At 45.0% G+C, this 17,924-nt stretch overlaps 1 protein-coding gene and 2 non-coding genes across 3 annotated transcripts in view; 2 read left to right on the top strand and 1 right to left on the bottom strand.

Annotated features, from left to right (window-relative positions):
- The first annotated feature begins 1,395 nt into the window (after nt 1-1,395).
- TRNAK-UUU (transfer RNA lysine (anticodon UUU)) lies at nt 1,396-1,468 on the top strand. The gene has a single exon. It is a non-coding gene; the product is annotated as a tRNA-Lys (tRNA).
- A 256-nt stretch (nt 1,469-1,724) lies between these two features.
- On the bottom strand, nt 1,725-1,797 carry TRNAK-UUU (transfer RNA lysine (anticodon UUU)). Its single transcript has one exon. It is a non-coding gene; the product is annotated as a tRNA-Lys (tRNA).
- A 217-nt stretch (nt 1,798-2,014) lies between these two features.
- The window catches only part of MDM4 (MDM4 regulator of p53), a 32,689-nt gene continuing 16,779 nt past the window's right edge, over nt 2,015-17,924 (top strand). Inside the window, exons 1-3 of the mRNA XM_090026691.1 lie at nt 2,015-2,149; nt 12,125-12,229; nt 15,956-16,030. Coding sequence (XP_089882817.1) covers nt 12,158-12,229; nt 15,956-16,030 — 147 coding nt within the window. The 5' untranslated portion in view covers nt 2,015-2,149; nt 12,125-12,157. The remainder of the gene's footprint in view (nt 2,150-12,124; nt 12,230-15,955; nt 16,031-17,924) is intronic.

Raw genomic sequence — 17,924 nt, 5'->3', positions numbered from 1 at the left:
CCCACCCTCCCAGCTCCCCCACACGCCCACCCCCACACCCTCTGAAGCAAGCCGAGCTGGCTACTGCTGGGGACAGGCCACAGGACCAGGTCCCCTGCACAGGGCCAAGCCCTACTTGGCATCACCAATGCCCATTCGAAGCAAGCGAGCCTGGATTTCCCTTGCAACGGTTCATTAAGGCCAAGCACTTGCTAGGCTGTCATTTCATAGTCAAAACACCATGCTGACCCGGGTCCTGCCCCAGCAACAAGTTCCAGCCTACCTGATCCTCAGGGGCGCCTGAGGGCCCTGCTACCCATTCAGATGAAAGCCGATAGAAACCTGCTGTTGAGTTGTTACACACCATCAAGCATTCACTTTAGAGCTGGCCAGCTCTCCTTATAGCTGCGGAGTCCCCTTTATTATGTGATCATTACACTGTATCTGTGGTCTGCCTTACTTTGCAGCCCTGGCAGGCCAGAATTTATTGTACGATCCCCCAGTGAGTTGCGTAATACGTGTAATGTATAGCAGGGGCCTCAGACCCACAGTGCAGAAGTCTGCCCACGTAGGCGAATGTGCATTAAAGCACACGTGCCCTATTTCAAAGCGTCATTGAAAACCTGCGGGCATTTACACACGTACTTTTTTGTGCTGCTGGCACGTCAGACCAGACTCGATTAATTGAGTCTGCCCTGCAGGCGAGCTGATGCGTACCACGCTGTGATGCTTCCAGTTGTGCAAGGGGCAAAATGCATGTCGGTGTGGAGAAAATGGCAGCAGTGTGCTTTTGAAGTAAAACATCTCTAATACGTTTTAGTTCAAAAGCGCACTGCTACCATTTTCTGGGTACTGACACACATTTCACTGCTGATACAACCACAAGCGCCGGGGGCTTGTCAAAGTGCCCAGTGCTGCGGTGCATCCCTGCATAAAAATACCCCGTGTGCTTTTGCTAATGTGTATTAAAATAGGCTAATGTGCATTAATCATCATTCAAAAACGCACACGCATCTTTACTTAACGTGCGTGAAGGTAGGCGAATGTGTATTTTCCAACGGAGGTACTAGATTTAATGCGCATTAAATAAAGACGTGTAGATGCACCCCTAGACACCAGTTCCTTGCTTGCTTCCCAGCACTTGTCCTTTTACCTCCTGCCCTGTACATTCAACCCACTGCAAGGGCCCAGGGGTGCAAGGAGGGGCAGGACCAGGGTCCTTCATGGCAGGGGGCAGAGTCTGGGGTGCACCAGGGGCTTGTCCACACCGAGGAAGGGCGAGTCCCGGGCAGAGGAGGTTCGGGGCGAAGCGGGGAGCTGCTGGGAGGCCTCTCCCCTGCAGGAGCCCCCAGACAGGGATGCCCCTGCGTGGGTGCGTAGAGCCATGAGCGTGGGAGCAAGAGCAGTTTGCAGAGCGCCCGGATAGCTCAGTCGGTAGAGCATCAGACTTTTAATCTGAGGGTCCAGGGTTCAAGTCCCTGTTCGGGCGAGTTGCTTTTTCCGGGTGCAATTGACTGTAGTAGCTTTTCGCTTGTTTTTTTTCTTTTTGCAGCCGTCTTTTAAACGAGTGCAGGGCTAGGAGGGCCAGGGGGCCAGGCGGGGTGCGCTGCGAGACGAAAGGAGGGGAGAAGACGAAAGGAGAAAATGCAAACAATATATATAGATCTATAAAGAGGAAAAATAATGATAGAAAAGGGGAAAATGGTCATGATAGAAATTTTTAAAAAAAGGAAAAGAGCTGGAACCGCCCGAACAGGGACTTGAACCCTGGACCCTCAGATTAAAAGTCTGATGCTCTACCGACTGAGCTATCCGGGCTCCGTGCACGACATCGCCCGCGGTGGCCCTAGGCAGTCTGCTGCGCGCCGCCCTTCTGCACAGTCCCCCACGCAGTGAGGCGCTCTCTCCCTGCCTTCTCGATGCTCGGCTGTCCCTTTGCGAGCGCCTTCTCGATGCTCCGCCTCCTCCACCCCGCTTCCCAACGAGTCCTTTCTACACCTGCCTTCCGGTCTCTTCTATGATCTGGGCGCCTGCGGGAGGACTCCCCGCCGGAAGTGGCCGGCGGCCATGTTGGCCGCGGGGGAAGCGGCGGCCCGGAGCCCCCTAAGATGGAGGAGCGGCGCCCGCCGGGGGTCCGCGGGCCGAGCCGGGGCCATGCAGCGGCGCTAGGGTGAGCAGGGACGGCCCGTGTCCCCGCGCACGGGGCGGGCGGGGAGAGCTGGGCCGAGAGCGAGGAGTCAGTAGGAGACGGAACCGCTGACGGGACAGAGACCTTCGTGCGCAGCTGGCCTGTGATCCGTGCACACGGCGTCTCGCTACAGCTAGGCCCATATCTATTTCTTACTAGAATATAAACACACACGTGCGTGTGCATGTCCATGTCCGGGGGTGTGCGTGCATATGTGTGTGTATGCTTGCGTGCGTGCCTGCATGCGCGTGCCGATGCATGGTTATGCACGTGCGTGCATGAGTGCAGATGTGTGTGCATGAGTGCAGGTGCATACGTGAAGATGCATGCATGTGCACAAATGTGCGTGCATAAGTGGAGCTGCGTGGGTGAGCAGATGCGTGTGCATGCACATGTGTGTGCGCGTAATATATAGGAAGTGTGTGCCTGCGTGCAGGTGCACGTACATGCATTTCATATTTCTATATCCTTCCTGTTTGCAGCACAGTTATTTCAGTAAGGAAGCAGCAGCACATCTGGGCTGCCACGGTTTCCCCTTCCGCAACTGCCCGCCGCCCCTCCACGCGCCCCTCTGGCCAGGCTGGAAGCTGCGGTTGACGCTGTACAACCCGAGGCCTTGCCATGAAAGGAGCGGTGGCGGCGCTCGGAAATCAGTGTCTTCCTGGGCTCCCCTCTCCCCCAGGTCTCTGGTTAGATTAGTTTTCAGATATGTTTCGGGATGTGCTTTGCAGTCATCTGACGGCACATAGTGTTCAGCTAGTGGATGTGTACAGTGCTCATCCCATCAATAAAATGTGATGCTTTGACAAGTGTTTCATATTCCTGTACTCTTGTTTTGGAGAGCACATTTTTTCTGTTTCTTTAAGCTTTTTCTTTGCTTAATTATGAGTTTAAAAGGCTGGTGCCTTGAACAGCACTGAGGAGCTTGCAACTGCCTCTTAGGAGGGAACATTAGAATAGGAAGTCCATACATGGGTCCATACATCATCTGTGGCGCCATTAGTTTGAAGCCAGAAGTCAGCACGCCTGCCCAGGACCAAACACTGGTTAAGCCCCGGCTGGATTTAGCAGATTGGCTCCTCCCCATAGCTAAGTGCAGCTTCAAGGAAGCATTTTAGGAAGGGAGTAGCAGCTCCTGTGTTAGGGAACAACAGAAGAGTGCAGGTCCAAAAATTATTAGAACTTGCCATGCCAAGGAGTGAGCTTCATTTTATTTTCCAGAGATTCACTTATTTCCCAAAGTGGTTGTGGCATGGCTAAACTGATGCCAACTTAGCAAGAAACTTGTTCATTGCGGTTAGTTAAAATAGAACTGAAAAAGACTGCATTGCAGATACCCAGATAATTGTGGTTCAGGCTGATGAGGCATGTTCTGAAGAGGTCAGATTTAAGACTTGAACCCTGTGTCTTGTTCAGGGAAGAGTTAGGGAGACATTGCTAGGAAGTAAGGAGTGCTGTTACCTTGCCCTTGGACCCCTAGAATGGGTACAAGTTGTTCCTAGCTAAGGGCTTTGTTTTTTGGTCTAGGTATCTTTGGTCTGGCACTGGTTAACCTCCTAAATCTTACTGCCCGTGCAGCTCTGCCAGGGAAAGCATCTCCCCAGTTGCTAATGCAGTTTTCAGGTGACAACTGGCATTTAAGCCATTCTTGTGCAGACCTGCTCAGTAGCTGAGTAACAGCTGTACTAGAGCTGTCAGCAGTGAAGCTGCATTGTGGAAATTTTTAGTAGAAATTGTGTTGACAGCCCAATTGCAGCACCATTTTTCGGAAGTCTGTTAAAGGCAGCGTACCTGGGCTTGGCAGGTGGATGTATAGGTGAATGTGCTTAGAGGTATATTGATAAAGTGCATTACTGTTTCAGAGTAGGGACAAAAAGTCCTTAGTAATGGGGTGTGCAGATTCCCCTCCTTATGCAAGAGCCTGTTATGCTGTAGGCATGCCTACCATTCTTGTACTGCACTGTATCACTGCTGCGAAGATGTGCGTTGTTCTCAGTCTCCGGTTCCTTAGATCCATGGTTTTAAACCTGTGGTCTGCAGCCGTCCAGGGGTCCATAGAACATGTCTAAGGGGTTTGCAAAAGATAACAGTGAGAAATCACAAGCATGTGAATACCCACACTTGCAGTTCAGAGGGGTCTGTCTGTAGCTCCATGCAAATTTGTTAGGGGTCTGCAAGTGAAAGAGGTTGAAAACCACTGCTGTAGATTATACATTAAACACTCTGGCACTGCACTGGAGGGGGACACTATGAAACCGTAACAAAAGCTTTATAACCCAAGAAAAGTAGGTTGTTCAGCTGCATGAGCTTTCATAGGTGACAAGTTAGTGCCACCCTGTCTTGCCTTCTGCCCAACTTAAAGCGAACAAATCTAGATACCTTTTACTGCAAGTCTTATCACACATCCTCTGAAGAAATGCTCCAAATGCTTTAGAGCTAACTGTCAGGGAAACAAGTGGCAGAGAGAAACTGAGTCCTGTAGCAAAAGCAGAAGAAATCTTGCTTATGATTTTCAAGAAACAGGAAAAAACAGGCCCAGAATCTGAAAGCAAACAAATACTATCTATGCATGCCAGGCAAGAACAGCCAGCTAAAGACAGGCTGGTTGTGAAAGTGAAACTTGGATACTTTTGATAAGTCTCGTTTGCTGTCCTTACAAAGGGAGGCAGTGTTTAGTGTGCAAAGCACACAACTACCCGTTGCTCTGTTCCTTGTTCTGCCACTGAGTAGCTGGTTGGCTTCTGTCACATCAATTAGAGCCTCTGCGTAAGTTTTTAAAAACATATTTTTCTCTTGGAAAATTGCCTTGTTGTTGGAAGCGGGGGTGCAGCAGGGACTAGTGGATAAGACACTGGGTGGTGGCTTTTCTTCCTAGCTCAGTCACTGATCTGCTGTGCCTGCTGGCTTTGGGTGAGGCACTTCCCCTCCTGCACAACTTTATCTGGGTTGCAGCCAATTCAGGGTAGGGACTAGATTTCATTCTTTCTATGCCTTGCATGTCAAGATCCTCCTTTTATGTGGGGCTGCTGAACACTACTCGGACAGTTCCACTAAATCATAAGGAACTGGATGTCTCTGCCCATACGCAAGCCCCTCAATAGATATCAGTTTTTGTAATGGGTGTTGTAAGATGAGAGGTTCATTCCTTCCCTGGCCCCTGAAATGCTGGAAGCTGCTGGGGGCTTGGGTCAGAGGTTGGGTTAGTCTATAAAATGCCAAGAGCAGGGCCTCTTTCTGCCATTGCGAAACAGGCGACATGGTAGATGATCAGCCTGTGGGCTGACCCTGTATGGCATGGCTTATATTCTCATTTGTGCAGGGTTTATATTAAAACAGAGCTTCCCTTCCCCCCAACCTTGTTTGGGATCTGTCCCTTCACAGCATCTGATGATGATGAAGCAACCCCTCTGCTTATGCTGTGCATCTCTGATTTAGTTAGGGTAGATTTGCACCATTGTAGATAACTTGGTATTTCCAGCCCCACCCCTGCCCTGATATTTGTATACGATATATCATATGCCTTTACAGTGTTCTGCAGCAGGAGTAAAGCAAATGAGTTTAAAGGGTCTTAAACATTTTACTTCTTATTATTTAGCAGCTCTTAAACCATTTTATCTTGGTTTACCCATATCTGTCCCTAAAACCCAGGTGAGATCCCATATGCCAGTTCAGCTTCAGCTACTGTACAGTAAGAAATAAGATTGAACTTCTTCAGTGGAAAGAAATCAGCTGATAGACACAAGAGAAAGCAGGTGTTTTTCTAATGCTAATTGAACAGGTGACAAGTTGTGGGGAGGCATGACTAGTGTAGTGTGGTATTGGATTATTGAACAGGTTTATCCAGAGAGGTGAAGGACCGTTGATCTTTGGAGGTTTTGAGGGCCCAGCTAGCCAAAGCCTTGGCTGGGATGATCTAGTTGGGGCTGGTCCTGCTTGGAGCAGGGGGTTGCACTAGATGCGACCTCCTGAAGTCCCTTCCAGCCTGAACTTGCTATGGTTTCTCTGGTGCCATGTTTTGTGTTTTCCCCTCCCTTTAACAGTTTGAATCCAAAATTGATTCTGTTGTGGAAGGAAAGTTTCTGAAATACAATTTACTGGATTTTATTTTTTTAAAGGAGTAGTTTATCAGTAGAAGCTTGCCTTATGCAGTGCATGCTTTTGAAAAGGAAAAGCCCATTAAGGTGGGCCCATTGCAAATAAGTTTGTCTGCACCAGGATTCTAGACACATCAGCTGTGACAAATACCCTGCCATTGATGGTTGATTTAAAGAGGTTTACAGAGCAATTTGCCAATGATCCATTTTATTCTTTTAAATTGAAGCAATCAATTTAAAACTAGAACTGGATTTTTTTCTCCCCTCTCCCTTTAAATTGGTTTTGCAATAAAAGAAAGTTGCATAATTTTTTTGCAAGTGTTAATTGTTAACATTTATCTCTCAAAGTTTAGCTTGTTTTTGTTTCATTATTGGCAGTTCTTTGAGTATCTTCAAAGACTGAACGTTCCTATAACATGGCAGATATATCACAAGTGAAAAATAAAACTTCAGCAAATGAAGTCTGGACCCATTAAAATGGATTTTTTAAATGGAGGTTCTGAATTTTCCACACTACAATTTGCAAAATAGATGTATTTTTTTTTTTTTTTGAAGTGCATAAAATAAGTGTTCAATGTAGCACCGCCACCTTTATTGTGGTAGGCAGTACAAGGCTTCTGTATAATACAAATGTTGCTCTGCAATTGTACACTGTTCCTGAGGGAATATCAAGCCAGCATTAGTGTGCAACTCTAAGTGAGAACAGAAGAGCAAAAATTAACTAACCCTAAGGCAGGCAGGTTAAAAAAAAATGCAAAGGGTCAGTTTACCATTGTATAACTGAAAACACTGGATGCTTTTTATAACACCGGGTCAGATGTAGCAGGACAGCTCCCCCCCCCCCTTTCCAACACCAATGACTTGGTAGCATTTTCTCCAAGCATCTTAGGACTTCTGCATGCAAGTCAGCTAAGCAGAAGCTGTATGCAACAGCAAGAGTCTTGTCTACATTTAATTAGGGGACCAGGGTAACATGTATTGTCCTGCAGGCTCTGTAGTGTTTAGATGTTCCTGAACCAACAAAATGCTACAACCAGCATCAAAATGCTGAGAGCAGGCAGGCATTTCATTTCCAGAGTGCGATAGTGTTTGCTTCTACAGGTCCTGTTGATCTGTAGCAGGAGAGAACATAGGATGCGTCAGTAAGAGTCTTGACACCCATCTGCTTCTCCTGTAAGAGGGGGGTTGCTAGTGTAGCTATATTGGCAACACCATCTACTTGTAGATAAGTGGACCGCATGCCCACCCACTGCCCACTCTTCTGTTTGCAGCCCTGAGCTCTGGGATAATGATGGAAGGTACTTAGTGCTGGAGGAGGAAGTAGGAGTTGGTAGTTACCTGGCTGGCATGTGCTCAGGCATAAATAGATGGGTGCACTTCTGGGAATCTCTCCCATTCATCCTGCATTGCTTCTGGCCAAGTCCAGAGGCACATAGGGACTTGCACTGATGGAGTTAAATAAGATTGGCCCCCCCATCTTGATTGCTGTACTGGAGGTACTGCTGGCTAAACTAATAACACAGATACAACCTAACCGCTTTGCCTTTCCTAAGAGTTTACCTGTTCCAAGTAATGCTTGTTAAGAAGTTGAGGAAGAAAAAAAAAAAAAGGGATGGAAAGAAACAATTTATTTGGAGAGGAGGCCTGTTAAGCTTCATTAACAGGCCATTGAGCTGAACTGTCATGGAGTTTGCATTCCAAAAATTATCTTCCTTTGCAAACAAAACCCACATTCTTTAATGTGAAATGCATTACAACTCCAGTTTTAAAGAGATAATCTCTTTAATCAGGTACTTAGTTTCACACCTAGCCATGGGAGGAGTTTTCTGCCTCCCCCCAATATGGCAGCTGGGCTTTGGTCTATTGGGTCTGTAAAGCAAAAGAACTTGCTGTCTCACAAGACTGGTATGTCACAAGAGATCCTGTATTATAGAACTGACCATATTAAGTGTTCAGAGGGGGAACCGTATTAAGGCTTCTAAGGGAGACATGAATCAGAACAGAGTCCAAAAATAACCATTTCTTTCCTCTTACGTGCTGTTTCAGATGATAGCTGTAGAGGGAAGTTTTTCTGAATCACTGATCCTTTGCATTTGGCAATTCAAAAAGGAAATAAGTCTGGAGTTTAGGACCTTACAAGCATACTGATCTGACAGTTGTGCAGTGGAAGTGGACACACAGGACTTCCTACAGGGAGAAGAGATGGTTAGGGGGCCAGCCCATAATCTTAGTTTCGTCTACACTGAAAAGGCGGTCTCTGAAGCTTCCCACTGTCAGGGGTACAAATGCAGATGAGCTATCAGGCGTCTGTGCTGGAGCAAAATATTTCAATTCTATTAGCATTCCTAGTCTAAACTTATCTTAAGGCCTGTCTGTAGAAGGGAGTTAACACAATGTGAGCGTCAGTATAAATTTACAGCGCGCCAGCTATTCTGCACTTAGTTGAAGTAATTGCCTTGGACTTTGACAAGCCTGTAGTGCTTGCTGCACAGAAAAGTTATCCTAAAATAATCTATGGAGTGAATTTACAGTGCAGTAGGACAAGCTTCAACTGTGAAGCTCCCTCATACTTTCAGTAGTGTAAGCTTTCTGGCACTTAGCAATGAAAGACTTAGTGGAGAATAGCTAGTGCACTGTAAATTCATACCTAGCCTTAGTGGGCAATACATTCCCATGCAAACAAGCTCTTAGAAGCGGCTTCATAGAAGTACTGAGAGAGTTGGTTCTTAAGTCAGTTCTCCTACACCTGGTTTATCATTAAATCTTGAACCTTCCCTGTTAAAAACAGCTTACAGCTTGCCTTTGCAGGGACACTTGGGAAGGCTTGAGACAAAAAGCTGCAGTGGTAAGGTCACTCGCCTTCTGCCTGGGAGCCTACGTGATGGTTTAATGTGTTAATGTCCCTGTTTTAATTCGTCTGAATTGCTCACCTGGACAAGCCCTTAATCAAAGGGTTTAAGGTACAGATCTGATTCTAGACAATAGAGGACTTCTTCACAAGTTTATCAAAGGGAATTTATGTTGGGTGCAGACACTGCTTTCTCTAACCAGGGTTATGCAACTAAGGAAGTTGAAGTGATTAAATTCCAAGCTATCCACACATCTTTAACATACCCTCGAGAGAGATTGGAGACCTGCCCCTTTTCAGAACTGTAAAAAAGAAAAAAAAACATTGCTTTCCTTTGTTCTTAGTCTGCCTTCTTTCATACCAATCAATCTGACATTAACATCACAAAGTATTCTGTCCAGTTACTCCCTCTTCTGAGGACTAGAAAAATAGTTAAGAGCAGGGCAGTCATGAGTAGTGACAGTGCTGCTGCCTGGAAGAGCCACAGGGTTTGAAGGAAACCAGCATCACTGAAGCTGTGAGTCAGATCTGACAAATCAGAAGAAATCTAGACATCCCATCAGCAGCCCAGACACAGGCAACTAGTTCCAGCATCCAGCTGGAGGGACTTGCTGGGGGCTGCTGTTTGCAAGGACTTGCAGGTTCTTCCTAGCCAGAACTAAGGCCATCTGCTGAGACCAAAACTACCAATTAAACCCGAGGAGGAGGAAAGGTGAGACCATGCCTTTAGATTAAGTAATGCTAGCAGGTTAATTTGTTGCCAGTCTAGGTGCAGCATGTCAATGAATATAGGGACTCTTTAGCATACACATAGCAAATATGGGCAGTGTAGTGCTGAAAAGCAGCCTCAGACACTGATGACAGATTTGTCCACCAGCAGGGGCTAAGCTTACTTGGAAGTAAGAGGCCAGCACTGATAATGAATCAGCCTACATGGCGATTGCTTAATTCACATTAAATACGCATGTTTTGCTTCAACTGTTTTGTTGCATCTGATCTTCAGTAGGAGTTTTACTTCTGTGGTTGCCTTACATGAGAAACTTGGTTCATAAGAGCAGGATCAGAAATCCCTTCCACTTGAGGGAGATTAGTAGGTATTCCCCTTTAAAAGATGAGTAAATTGAGCAGAGTGCGAGTCACCCCAGAAGATCACAGTGAGTCAGTGTCAGAGTATTTTCAGGGATCATTTTTTGTAGTTTATTCCTGGAGAAGTGCGTCTGCAATTAACTGGTTTTTGCTCTTTCTGGGCATTTGGTTATGCTCATCAGGCAGTGATCTGGTTATCCTGCTATTGACTTACTCTTACAGTAATAAGGGAAAACGTAAATGAATGCACCTATGCAGTAGTCTGAGAAAATAGCGGTCATTTTAAGGCTTCTAATTGGAAAGCTGCTGCTGAGTTTTAAAACCTTCAGTTTTCAGTGATCACCTCTTAGCCTCAGCAGTGGATGAAACAAGGACATCCAGCCCTTCCAGGGTCCGCACAACAGAGGCCATTTCGTGGCTGCATCTGCTCTGGCAGTTACAGGATCCAGGTTTCTCCAGTGCTGGGTAGTAGTGAGGGGATTTGTAGTGAGATGGTCCCTGCTTTTAAGTCTTAACACAGAATTCCCTGGTCCTCTGTTAAACAACAGTGGAAGCAAAATAAAATGGCAGAGAAGATGCACTTGTTTGGTCATGTCTGAGGGAGCTTGGGTTTATGTTGTCAGTCCTAGACCCGACAAGATTATAGCAAGATTCAATAATGTGTTTTGGTCATGCCTTAAGAAATGTGACCAGTGTTTAAATCATGAAATCTTACTGCATTGTAACTGGGTCTGGGAACAGCTTTTTTCTGCTGGTGTAGGCAGGACTCCAGCTCAAGGGACTCGGACTTCATTAATGTACAAGGGCAAAAGAAGAAGACAGAAAAAAGACCAAGAAGCAGAAATATTCCAATACAGATCTGAGTGACTAATGCTGAACTGGCCATTGACTTGAAAATAAAAGCCTTTTATGACTTGAAAAAGCATCCAGTTTGCAGTAGCTTATTCCATATACACTGACAGAGCTATATTATGGTGTTGAAGTCTGATTACAGCTTCATATGGAAAAATATCAGAGCCCTTTGAGCAGAGATTGAAACAGAGCTAGCACCAGACAGATAACTTCAGGGACTCCTCGCTATGAGATTCCCACTTGAGCATTTGGAGGCCAGCCATATAATTTTTCCAAGCATCTGAAGGCACCAAAGAGTAGAATAATTTCTTCCCAATGTCAGTGCAGCTGCGAGGCCACAGCTCATACAGAGGAGATCTGGAATTTGGTGTGGTGTGAAACCTCCAGCCTCCAGGTGATCTTTGTGCTGGTGGACAAGTGTGCACCTCTTTCAGGAGCTGGGGTGATCATCAGCAACCCACTGTCCTGTTCTTTCCCCATGGAAGAGATTGCTATTGTCTGAAGGAAATTCCCTTGGGGTTAACCATGAGTCACTTCTTACAGTACAATCTGACTCATTAGCTTCAGAATTAGAAGCATTTGCCTCAGTATGTCGCAGGGCACTAATGGCTCTGAGCTAGTTAGGGTTCACACCCTAGTCTGGCATGCCTCTTTTCAAAATGATTTGCAAGGCTTTCTAGAGTAAAAAAAAGGGCCAGATCAATTTGCGCTGATGACCGAGTTGTCTAGTGAACAGCCTAGAAATTCTATAAAAAAAAAAAAATCAAAATGTAAACAGTTCTTGATCACTGAAGTGTTTTTCCCCAGCTGCTCTTAAACATCTGCTTGTCCGAGTGGATGAGCAGACAAGTGTAATTTATATGGAACAGAATTGGCATTGGACTCGGCAGGTTGTTCCCTAGCAGACAGGTGCCCGAGTCGGCGCACACATTTAGATTCCGTGTGTTCAAGATGTGCACTCCGCACTTATTTTTAAGAGTAACTTTAACCACTTCCACTTCTTAGAAGGTGTTCAAGTCAGCACCAGTTATATCAGCCTAGACATTGAATACAGCTTTTTTTTTTTTTTTTTTTTAGGTTTGTACCATAGACAGCTACTTCACTGCCACCATGTCTTCAACCTCAACACAATATCCAGCATTTGAAAATGCCAGCAGAATTGCACATGGACAGCCCCAACAGGTACTCTTCTTTCCTTAAAAATTAGTACGACAAAAGAGCAAGCAGGGCAGCTTTGATTTCACAACATGTGGCCTTTTGTGCTGGGGAGAATGAATAATCTCTCATTGAGTCAGCAGCTTGCAAACTTTAACAAGCAGTGCCACTTGGATGGATGGTAAGTCAGTGACAAACTGACATTTAAAGCAGTGGGAAAAGGTTATTTAAAATAGCCACACGTGAAAGTACCTAATCTTTTCATTCCCAGGGATCAAGTCCCATACTTCAGGGTTCGTTTGAAAAATTCTGAACAGCATGGGATACGTTCACCAGACAGCTTCCCAGAAGAAACTCAAGCCTGGAAAGTTTGGCTTACTTTATAGAGTCAGTCATTGCACCTTCTATTTCCGTTGGCATTCGCCCAGGGCACCACTGAACACTCAGCATTCCCTTTTCAGCTTGTCCTGGGAATAAAATGGTAATGAGTGCCAATATGTCATAAGCTTTCATCCCTCCAAGGCCAGCGTGGCAGTTCAGTAGTATGTGGAAATCTGGAGGACCAGCATTGAATCAACATGCTGGCTGCCAGTCGGAGAAAACAACAGAAAATATGGGCTGTGGTTAAAAACATCCAGTTTAGAAATGAAGACAAGTGGGTTCTCTTGGACAGGAACGATGCCATATTGTTCAGGCTAATTTCGCTGGGAAGATTGTATCTGTGTGTCGAGGGAGTGGGCAGAAGTGGAAATTAGCTTCTAAAGCAACTCACTCAGCTTAATTTATAAATTGTAAATTCCATCCCAGTTCCATGCAGAATTGATTAGCATGCTTATTTATTCAACTCACTCTGGTGAAAAGAGTTATAAATAAATAAGCAGACTTTGATGTCAGGACCAAAATATTTCCTGTCAACACAGCTATCCAGGGGAGACACAGAATAAGAATGAGCCGTGACTTCTCCCCACCCTACCCCCGTTTGACTTCATTATATTATATTAGTTGAGGCTTAAGCATTTCCAAGTTAACTTGGGCAGCTTTTTTTTCCTGGTTCTTGTTTTTAAAGAAACAGGCACAGATGGGGAAGGAGCCCCGTATAAACAACGAGCAACCAAGTGCCCAACTCCCCGTGCCTGAAGAAGGGTGACTGCACCCGAGAGCTTGCTAAGAACTTTTTTCCAACTACTCAGTTATTGGTCTAATAAAAGGTATCACATCTATGCAAAGGACTTTGCCCATAATCCTTAATTTGAAGAAGCACAGCTATTGGGTGTGGGCTAACACGAACTAAATGATTAGTACAGGGAAGTAGAGAGTTGTGGTTTGGGGTTGGAAATTTTTTGCTCACTTGAGATTTCGGTTTTCTAAAATTGCATCTAGCAGTGTGGGAGTCAGTTGGTTCAAAGCAAAGATGAAGATTTTTTGAACCTGAGAAAAACTCACATAGGAGAATGAACCCCAGCTTGGGCATTTGTCTGGGGACCTACTACTTGACTAATGTCTGGGCGACAAGTAGTAAACTCCACTTACCTCCAGCAGGAAGAAACACTGGTGGTAGCAAGGCTTTCTAAGAGATGCCAGGGTTTAGTGAGGCCTGGGATTCTGGGTAGCCCCACCTTCTAGAGAAGGAGAGGCCTCTTGCAATTACATTTATAAATTAAGATTGCTCTGGTACAGCTGAGTTCACTTAGTATTCGAGGGAAGCCATCAAGGGCCATTTGTAGCTGGAAGGGAACTTAGATGCGTGTTCTTGATAAACACTAGAGCAACAACACAGGGGAATATAAAAATGCACAGGGGAAATGTTTCTTGCCTCATGGTCAGCTGAAGTATCTTGCTGATTGATGTCTTTAAGATCAGTGAGTGATCTCTTCCCCAACCCTAGTATGAAACAGAGCATGTGTGTGTAACAAGTGCAACCAATCTGTATCCTACCCCGCTACTTCCAGCTAGGAAGCATGATGCTACTAGCCTCATGAGGGTGTAGCTGAGCCATTGGTTCTCTTCTCATATGAATTCTTAACTTTCTTTCAACATTAATACCACCCTGAGAGAATCAATGCTTCCAGCTTGGTTGTAGGAGAAGAAACAAGCCAGGCTGGAAAAGGTGCATCTTGCCTGTCTTTTTCAGACCTTTTCATGTCTTACGAACTACTGCAGAAGTGACAGCTAAAATTAGCCTCAGCTTCTTATGAGCCTTCTATGAAACTGAAACTTGTAGCATCATTGTAGCCCTAATTGGGGTTTGGTTAATGAGTGGTGAGGAAGCTCTGACAGAGCTTGCATGCTAAGAGCCAGGGTGTGCTTGTAGATAGCGCTGCCTTCCTCTACACCAGCGATTTTTTGATCTGAGATTCAGCGATGCGTTGTGTGTGTCCAAGTTCAGGAATTGACCCTGGAGTCGATCAATATGCATTGAGAAAAATGCCACGGTGCCCTTGTATCTAGCCCTCGCATAACGCCTCATTTAAATCTGTCACCTCTGGCTTCCTGGTATTAAGTTCTGAAGGATGCAGGAGGAGATCCAGGGGAAAGGTTTAGTGCAGCATATATTTGTTATACTAATAAAGCACTGTAACATTCAGCTTCCAGCCCGAGCATAATAAGACTGGGGCATCTTGACATTTTTATGGAGAGAGGACATTGATTTGCACAGCAGCACTTCTGCCTGGGATTGTTCGTTACTTTTCTGTGGTGCATGTACGTTAGCTGAAGTAGTATCAGGGCTGTTTTAGAACCGTCTGCTGCTCTTGTGTAGCATTAACTATCTCAACTGCTTTTGACCATTGATTTTGTGTGTAGAGTGAGTAAGACTGGAATTATTGTGTTCTGCCTTCTCATGTGTGTGCCCGTGATGCATTATAGCCTGTGGGAGTTCAGCAGCTGCAAAGATTACAGGATCAGACCCTTAGCAGCAGTTACTTACAGAAGAACAGTGATATGCTGCATTCTTGTGATACTGTCTCCATTCACAAATTGCTGTAGCCAAGCACCAGCTTGGTCTAATGGACTCCATCTATTCATTCCATTCAGTGACCCAGATTTAGACTTGGCATAATTGAAGTTAATGACATAGCCACTCCATTATCACTTGAGACCTTACAACTAACGTGTGGAGTTATTCACCATCTAGGATTCCCCTCACCAAGGGTCTAATTCTGTAGTCCTTGCTCACATGAATAATTCTATTAAAGTTAATGGAGCAATATAGATGATTAAGGGCTCTTAAGTTTGGGCTTCCTAGTTTGGTGGCTGTGCTTAGTTTGTGCCAGAGTCAGAACAGTAAAGCAGCTGCACAGACTAGTTCAGCTCTTCTAACTAGTAAAGCATCCTGACCAAGTCTGCAGTCCTGCAATGAGAAGTGCTGGGATGGCCCCATGTTGTTTGCTGTGGAACCATCTGAACAGGGGTCTACGTGCGTGGAGCTCATAGATAGGTTTGGGGGTATAGGCAGGATTTAGCTTCTCTTTAGGCATTCATCAAATGCAAATGGATTCTAGAGAAATGTGGACATGCCATCAGGAAGGTATCGAAAGGCCAGCAATGTGCCCCTTGGCTGGCAACTCGGATTGCAGAGCCACTTGTCTCGTTTTGCTCTACTGATTAAATGTGACAGCTTGGTACGAGGCACCCTCAGAGGCATTTATTAGCTATGCACTTGGGGGCCATGAATGAATCTCACAAATGCTTGTGTCTTCTTGGAAGCTCACCACACCATAGCGCTCACTCCAGACTGTGCGTTCTGCACCCTAGGTACGACCAAGACTGCCGTTCTTGAGGATTCTGCAAGCTGCAGGTGCACAAGGTGAAACCTTCACACTGAAGGAGGTGAGCCCACGATTCCCATTTTCTGGTTAAATTTGAAGAAGGAGCCGGAGTGCTCCCTTGGGAGATGATCAAAGTACCACTGTGTGATTTTAAATTCAGAAACTTGAAAGGTGGAAAATCATTTTGCTGCTCTTTGAATTACCAGCTCCATTGTTTTAGGTGCTGCACAAACAGAAACAGCCTGATCTCTATCATGCTACAGGAAATTTTGGAGCTATTTGTGTGTAAACTGTTCTAGTCACTAAAATATTTGGGTTTAGGAGATGGCAAAGGTAGCTTTTCTGACTTAATCCTTGATCTTTTAAGTTGATCCTTTGGAGTGTAGCCTCCCTTCAAATCATTGGGGTTCCTTGTGGACTTAGACTCACTGGGGGAGATTATTTTCCAAGAATGATTTCCAGGCCTCGTAGCTCCCGGGGATGCAGAATTGGGCCCTGGATCTCTCTGCGCTTCAGCGCCCCACATGTGAAATGGGCAACCTTACATGCAGGGATGTTGAGACTTGATTAATCATAAATTGCTTTGAGAGAGCCTCTGCTGGAATTGCTATAGGAGTGCAAAATATGAATGGAAATCATTTATTTGGGGAATTCAACAACCGCTTGAGAGAGAGGAAAGATCTAATAGACAGTTGCACACCTGCGAGATTGTAGAAGACACTTGGTGATTGTCTTGCTGTCTCTGCCATACTTGGAAGGTTTTTTTTTTAAATTGTACTCCATTTGATATTTTTCTCTTAAGTTTTCTTTGAAATGACTTGTCAGCTAAACCCGAGAGGCTCTGAATTCATTTATTTTAAGATTAAAATGCAAAATGTGTACAAGATTAAAAAAATGACACCGGCTGTGATTTACAGGGGTGTCCTGTCTGCAAAGAATTAAATGCAGTGGTTTTTCATTATGAATGTGTCAGATACCCCTGCAGAGCCGCGTGACTTAGTTTAAACACTTATGCATTTAAATAACTTATTTAGCTTCTAAAATTTTTGCAAAAACAAATTGGATGGTTCAAATGGAAGGGAGTTCAGTGTTAAATGCAAGCTACTTCTGCGGATTAACGTTTTAACACAGTTTAGTCAGTCTTTTTCCAGTGAACACAAGCACTGTTGGCAACTTTTTAGGTTGTATATATCTTTGTTCGAGAGTATCCATTTTTCTGCTAATTGTGGAAGGAATCCTGCCTGCATGACACATACACACTTGACTATCTTATCCTCAGAGCTTCTCACTTTGGTTCATCTCGATATGATCGGTGTTCTGTGGCCTTAGCCCTTAAGGAACATTGTTTTCTTTCTGCACTTCTCCATGGTTCCAGTGCAAGTTATCCTGCATTTATTATCTTTATTCTTGCCTTTGCCAAGCAAAGTGTCTCCTCATCAGGCCCAAGAGCATGACTGAGCTCATCCTCACTGATAAGTAGTGCTTCCTACCCTGCTTCCTTTGTTCACCAGATTGCCTTCCCTCTTTTACTTGGATACTTGCAGAGTAGTACCAACAGACTCTGCTTCAGGCCCGCTGCATTGCCTCAGACTACCAGCAGTCAAAACCAGGGTTATTCTCAGTAGATTTTGGGTTACTGTGTAGTATCTCAACAGACTGATTCAGCCAGCTGGCTTCCATTTGACTGAGAAAGGGGCCTGTGTATAGATTGTAAATAATTTCAACCTTGTCCTGTTCCCTGTTGTAATCTCAGACAGCAAAGAGAGTTCTGTTTTATTTGCTGACCTCCTAAGTGGCTGGAATTAATGAAAGAGTATCAGTTAGTTAAAATCTTTCCATTTAATTAACTGCAGAACTTGGAATTATTGTAAATTGGCCACAGTTCCATTTTCTGTTTTTGGATGGGCTGCATGCAACCTAGTAGTTTGGTTTAATGCCAGAGCAGAACAAACTTT

The sequence above is a fragment of the Crocodylus siamensis genome, chromosome 13 (genome assembly GCF_052110815.1).
Source record: "Crocodylus siamensis isolate JL-2025a chromosome 13, ASM5211081v1, whole genome shotgun sequence".
NCBI classification, from domain to species: domain Eukaryota; kingdom Metazoa; phylum Chordata; order Crocodylia; family Crocodylidae; genus Crocodylus; species Crocodylus siamensis.
The sequence above is the reverse complement of the archived record's forward strand: the minus strand, read 5'-3'. Positions and strand labels throughout refer to the sequence as shown.